This window comes from Gossypium hirsutum, chromosome A10, assembly GCF_007990345.1.
Source record: "Gossypium hirsutum isolate 1008001.06 chromosome A10, Gossypium_hirsutum_v2.1, whole genome shotgun sequence".
NCBI lineage: Eukaryota > Viridiplantae > Streptophyta > Magnoliopsida > Malvales > Malvaceae > Gossypium > Gossypium hirsutum.
The window spans coordinates 19,818,286-19,824,869 of NC_053433.1; the positions used below are offsets into that span (position 1 = coordinate 19,818,286).

Sequence of the window (6,584 nt, forward strand, 5' to 3'; positions counted from 1 at the left end):
AAATGATGCATTTTCTAAATGTTTTATTTTTTTAATTTCATTTTTCTACTCTACCAAGCAATAAATAGAAAGAAAATGTTCTTTCCAATTTTTCATATTTTCTACAAAGCACACCTATGAAAAGAATAATTATATTTTCCATCATTTTAATTTTTCTTTTCACTCTACCAATAAAGCTTTAATCTTTAATGATAAAAAAATGTTAAATTATTTTAATATTATATTGTGTTTTAAATAGTGAAGTCCAGCCCTTTAGACAAGTAATTTAAAAAATTGGAGGAAGCCCATCCAACGAATTCTAAGTCAAATCGAGTATGAATTTGCCGCGAAGACCGTTTGGTTTAAGATGAGATATTTTTGAACGGGTAGGCCTTGTATTTCGCTCAATTTTCTAAACTGTAATGAAAAACCCCCCATTATTATTACTATACTATGCTTCAAAAGGAAAAATAAATGAAATTAAACTGCCAAAGTTGTTGTCGAGACGAGAGTTGAGATCTAGTCAAAGATCACCAATGGGTAATTGCCAAATAAAGAAGAAAAAACCCACCCATTTTCTTCTTATGTCGTTTTTGCCTCTTTGTCTCCCCACCATTTTCGAATACCAAGCTAAAAAAATCCCATGTAAAATAAAATTAATGAGGTTTTTGTTATATTAATATCCCCACTATCCTCCTTCCTACTTTGCAGAGGTACATCTTTTTTTTGTTTTTTAATATTTGAATTCTGGGTTTTGGTGTTTCTTAATCATCTTTGAATGTTGATTAGTAATATTTAACATTGTATTTGCAGGAATTTGGGTCCAAGGGGGTCGATAAGATATAAGATAAGACGACTGTGTGATCCTTCTGCCCTTTACTGTTGCTCACCTATCTGGAAAATTCTCTCACTACCTTCCGATAATGTCTGCTGTTCAAGCCGAGACCCAAGGTCCTCTATGTTTTTTTGTTTTTAACGTTCTTTTGTTAGATCTTCATGCATCTTTAGATTTTCCATTAACATGTTTATAGGTATAATTAGTCTCCCCCCCTCCCCTTTTATTATTATTATTATTTTTTTATGTTTTGATTTATGTCTTCTGTGTTGCCCGATAGGATTCCATCGTTAAATCTATGGTATTGTCTGTTTTGAACATCCACAGATCATTTAAGAATTTGTCAACCGAATGTGTGCTTATGTTGATTCGAACCAAGAACTCATTTAAGAGAGATCTTTTCTCAAGACAAGTAGTGATTGAGATACTTGTATTGTAAAAAGGTCTCGAGAAGTCCTTAGTTTGAATCAATGGAGGCGCACTTTCGAGTGATAAATCCTTTTAAGGGATCATTGGTTCTCAAAAAGGATAATACCTTAAATATAAGCGCAAGCAAGGAACATCTTGGTGGAGAATGCTTTTATTTATTGTACCTTTGAATGTTGATTTGCATGGCCTTTTTTTGTGGCATAACTGTAATGCTATTCCAGTGCTATGCTATTTAGTCCTTTTTTGTTAATGATAGATGATCAGAAACCAAAATGTAATGTTGGTAGATGAAAAAGCTTGGAACGTTTTCGGGCTTTTAGTATATATCCATTTATAATGTTAATAATTTGTTCATCATATCGGCATTGATCAGATATGGAGCTGAAGCAATCAGGGTCTGTTAAGAAGGCTGCAAGGAGTGCATCCAATAAATTCAGGAATTCACTTTCAAAGAGAGGTAGGAGGAGCAGTAAAGTAATGTCTATTGAAATAGATGATGATATTGATGCAGAGGAGATGCAGTCTGTTGATGCCTTGCGTCAGGCACTTATATTGGAGGAAAAGTTACCTGCAAGACATGATGATTATCATACGTTGCTAAGGTAACTTTCTTTCCCGACTCTTTATTTTTCTTTAAAGTACTCGTATCTGACATATTTGGATAGGAGGGAGGAGTTATAATCTTTCTAAATATATGAAAATTAACTTCTAAAAAATTGAGCATAATGTCTGTATAACATAGGTTTCTTCTATCTTGTATATTTTAGGTTTCGACATGTCTATTCATGTGTAAGCTGAATGAATGATTAAAAATGGGTTTGCATGTGAATCCAGAGTATAGAACAAAATATGCAAAGTTCAAGAAGGATTTGAGCAGCTATGCACAGCCCGATGGGTAACAAAATATTATAATTAAGTTTCAACATTACTCACCTGTAAATGTACCTCTCTATAATGCAGGTTCTTGAAGGCCAGAAGATTTGACATTGAGAAATCAAAGGAAATGTGGACTAATATGCTCCAATGGAGGAAGGAATTTGGTACCGACACAATTAATGAGGTATTCTTCTTACAGAACATACAACTTTGCTATTTGTTTAAGGTTCCTATCCAACATTGCCTTTTTAAAACTGGCCTAGAAGATGACTCTCATTTTTGCTACTGTTTTCTTCTTTTCCTAAGGACTTCGAGTTCAAGGAGAAGGCGGAAGTGTTGAAATATTATCCTCAGGGGTATCATGGAGTAGATAAGGACGGACGACCAGTGTATATAGAAAGACTAGGCCTTGTAGATGCTTCCAAGCTCATGCAAGTCACCACCATGGACCGCTATCTCAAATACCATGTAAGGGAGTTTGAGAAGACCTTTAGTGTTAAGTTTCCTGCTTGCTCGATTGCAGCCAAGAAGCACATTGATCAAAGCACAACAATCTTAGATGTACAAGGAGTGGTAAGTGAGATTCAATAATTACTATGTCTATGATACAACAATTTCAATGCTCAGTTTAACAAATCCGGACTTAATCCAGCTGTTTCTTCTAGCCATCCTTTTTGGCCATTGAATAAAAGAGAAATGCTAGTTTCGTCCTCTAACCTTCCAACCCAAGTATTTTTACAAAGAAGAAAGGAAACTTTTATTAATGTATAAGAATGTTTTTGGGGTTTAATTTCGAGTTAACAACACAGGGTCTTAAGAGCTTCACGAAAGCTGCAAGGGACCTTGTAGGTAGCCTTCAGAAGATTGATGGTGATAATTATCCTGAGGTACTGATTTCCTTAAAATTAGTGATGCATGATATCTAAGTTTTTGATTTAGTTTTGACTTTTTAAATTGTAAATGATAGAAGTCTGATGCGTAACGTTGTTTCCATTTTGGCAGACATTGAATCGCATGTTCATCATCAATGCAGGTTCTGGATTTAGAATGTTGTGGAACTCTGTCAAGTCTTTCCTAGATCCTAAAACCACAGCCAAGATTAATGTAAGCATACAGATTGCATATGCTTCCTCACAGATGAATTTGCTAGTTTTAACCAATAAGCAAATAATTGGTAAAATCAATTACATACCAGGTTCTTGGCAACAAATATCAGAGCAAGTTGCTTGAAATAATTGATGAAAGGTATGTTCCCACTAGATTATTTAAAATTTTCTTCTTTTTCATGATGTGGCAACATTTTCCTGGTGTTGCTTCTTTTCCTTTTCCTATATACATACATACATACATACATACGTACGTACATATATGTATATGTACATATGTACATACGTACGTACATATACATATATGTACATACGTATGTACGTATATGTACGTACGTATGTATGTATGTATGTATGTATGTATGTATATGTAGATGATATATATACATGTTGGGGCTCTATATCAGTGAGTTGCCAGATTTTCTGGGAGGCACTTGCACTTGTGCTGATAAAGGAGGTTGTATGCTGTCTGATAAGGGTCCATGGAAGGACCCAGAGATCATTAAGGTGAACCATTCATTTTTTATTTCTTTTTTCTCCCTCAGTTGCAGTCATATTGATGACCTTGTATCGCTTGTGATCTGGATTCAAGGCACTTCTAATCAGTCCTTTTGACTTCGCAGATGGTTCAAGGTGGTGCACATAAAGGCTCAAAGAAATCACAGGATGAAAGCACTGAAGAGAAAACGACATCAGAGGATAAAACTGAGTCCCCAAAGGTTCTACTTGCTCTTTTTCCCTCTATATTGACGTCCTCTTCTATTGCGATTCTTCATTTTTCTTTGATTGACCAAGTAGTTTGTTTCACAGTCTATGCCGGCTAGTGAAGCCGTGGCTGCTGAGCCAGTTCCAGATGCACCAATTAAACAATCAGACAATCCTGTTGAGCATTCAGAACCCCCTCCCGTACAGGAAATAGTAAGTTTAGCAGCCTTTAAGAGATTTCAGGACCTAAAAGGTGAATCAAGTTAATATATAAGCCTTAAAGGATGCTATGCAAGGCCTATTGGCATAGAACTTGAGTTCCTAAATATCTTAACCTGATCGAATTTATTTGCTTTCCCTCAATCCCTTCATTTTCTTCCGAAAGTCACAGGTCCAAAAGAGCCCAAATGAAAATGTTGTCGCAGTGGTTAATGAACCCGTGATGGATTTGGCATTGACGAAACCAGAGCAAAATGGAAATTTTGCTCCTCTACAGAGAGGTGCATGGCCTACTCAGACTCTAATTTGCTCTTCGTGTTCCTCAATCATGTATTCATATTGTGTTTGTTATTATTTCCGTATCATAATATCGTGTTTAAGGTATTACATTACGTGTCTAGATTCTAACAGTTATAAGGTTCTCTACTGTGGAAATCGCAGATTCTTTTAGTAAGCAGGCAAGTCGCAAGCACCCTGATGGGGCTAGCTCTCATGTTTTCAATGGTGTGATGACCTTTGTTATGGGAATAGCCACCATGGTGAAAGTGACACGCAACATGCCAAGAAAGGCCGGCGATGACAAGACCGACTCTAGTCCGGCTGAAGGCATTGGCACAAAGGTTAAGAGCGCGGAAGGTCCGGCCAAGTTAACACCACCACCATCACCAGCCATCTCCCAAGATGAGTTGGCGTCAGTCATGAAACGTATGGCTGAGTTGGAGCACAAACTATCTGTTGTCAACAGGCAAAGTACAACAATGCCCCCTGAGAAGGAAGAAATGTTGAATTCTGCACTAACCCGGGCTGATGCCTTAGAACAAGAGCTTATGGCAACCAAGAAGGTAACCGTTTCTATTTTTGATGAAACGAGCTATAATTGCATATATATATATATAAATTGTATTGCATGGACGTAAAACTGATTGCCATTTCCATTGCCTTGCTTTTTTCAGGCTCTAGAAGACTCATTTGCACAACAGCAGGAGCTCGTGGCTTATATTGAGAAAAAGAAAAAGAAGAGGAGGACTTTAATAGTAAGATATCAAGATCATATTAATAATATTTGCCCAATTTTGTCTTTTGCTTATAAACCTGTCTCATTCCTAAATCTCCATTTGCTCGTGTTCCAGTTTTGGTGATGAATGAGATGCTGTAAGCTGACACAGGTGCTCAGGAAAGAGGTGGTGGAATAATTTGTTTCTTTCAAGACCAAGCCACCCCACACCCTGCAAATGCACTCTGGTCTCATAAGATGCTAATCTCAAGTTTTGATCATTATTAATTGCCCCGCAAGGATCAATTGTATTGTACAAATATACATATATATATATATACACCTATCGCCTGGCATGAGCTCGACACTCAACTGTTTATTTTCATTTTTATCTGCCCTGTTTAGAAAACCAGTGGTTACAAAGCAAGGAAATGAAACTTTCCTGGAAACATGCAGCGGAATTTAATTATGTAGTCAGTGTTAATCTGCATTCTTTTATTCCTAGTATCTGTTATAAAACATTATGGGAAGTTATATAATCAGCCATCTATTTCAACATTTTTTACATTACATGTGACTCAATGCATGTGCTTAACTAGTAATATAGACAGATAATCCACACTTCTATCATAAATTTAATGTACCCTTTATTATAAAACAATAACCCTCCCTAATATTACCAAAATGAGATGCTCATGTGTAAATGTCGCATCATTTCTACAAGCGAAAGGAAGGAGGCGGTCCAAAGGGGCCGTGTTTACTTGGAAATGGAAGGTGTCGTTGAAAATTTTTCACTTTGATGATTTAAGGAAAAGCAAAGTCAAAGGCAGTGGCTATCGGCAAAAATGTAATCAAAGAAGCTATTTTTTTTTCTACGCTTTTATCAATGCAAAGCAAAGCCAACCCCTTTTTAGGCATTGAGATGGTTTTCAACTCCACAATGTCAACATTTCTTATCAAATTCACATTGAAAGTGTTAGAAAAATGGAACACGTGCTTACTATATATTTGCTGTTATTTTGTGTTCCATCAAAGTAACATGTTTACTAATAAAGCATTTGATCGTTAATTTTTTCGACATGAGTAATCTCTCTAGTACTCTCTCTGGTACTCTAGCATTGGCTGCTCAAACAGGCAATAGGGCAACTAAAAAAGTCCGATTGAGGGAGGAGGATCCTCTCGATGGAGGGGGAATGGATATAGATTCGACAGCAAATGGCAGCCTATCGTTCAAAGATATGTTGATGAATGAGAATAAGAATAATGAGGTATTAAAGGATACGGACTCAAATGATATTAACCTTAAGGAGGAGGATGTTATCACGAAAATTATAGGAGGAACCCCTTCTGTTAGATTCTTTGATAGAGTCCATGGAATTCTGAGTCAGAGTATAAAGAGAACTGTGATTATGAAGCTTTTAGGATGGTAAATTAGTTTTAA

General features: G+C 36.3%; 1 protein-coding gene across 2 annotated transcripts; it reads left to right on the forward strand.

Moving 5' to 3' along the window:
- The first annotated feature begins 456 nt into the window (after positions 1-456).
- LOC107897620 (phosphatidylinositol/phosphatidylcholine transfer protein SFH12) lies at positions 457-5,701 on the forward strand. 2 transcript variants are annotated; one of them, XM_016823127.2, is made up of 15 exons: positions 457-692; positions 793-930; positions 1,617-1,845; positions 2,204-2,303; positions 2,426-2,692; positions 2,929-3,006; positions 3,122-3,223; positions 3,315-3,364; positions 3,633-3,732; positions 3,849-3,944; positions 4,036-4,143; positions 4,316-4,430; positions 4,591-4,991; positions 5,103-5,183; positions 5,280-5,701. In XM_016823127.2, the coding sequence occupies exons 2-15, from the start codon at positions 903-905 to the stop codon at positions 5,286-5,288; spliced, it is 1,764 nt and encodes a 587-aa protein (XP_016678616.1). In that variant the 5' UTR covers positions 457-692; positions 793-902; the 3' UTR covers positions 5,289-5,701. The 2 variants fall into 2 exon arrangements, with proteins under 2 accessions (XP_016678616.1, XP_016678617.1); XM_016823128.2 differs by having other exon boundaries at positions 4,322-4,430.
- The last annotated feature ends 883 nt before the right edge of the window (positions 5,702-6,584 follow it).

What these genes read in the sequence shown, in the direction of transcription:
- LOC107897620 (XM_016823127.2), top strand. Translation starts at nt 903, where the DNA reads ATGTCTGCTGTTCAAGCCGAGACCCAAG. An exon ending in ATGGTGATAATTATCCTGAG is followed by an intron (nt 3,007 to 3,121) that starts GTACTGATTTCC and finishes CCATTTTGGCAG; the next exon opens with ACATTGAATCGCATGTTCAT. An exon ending in AGCTTATGGCAACCAAGAAG is followed by an intron (nt 4,992 to 5,102) that starts GTAACCGTTTCT and finishes TGCTTTTTTCAG; the next exon opens with GCTCTAGAAGACTCATTTGC.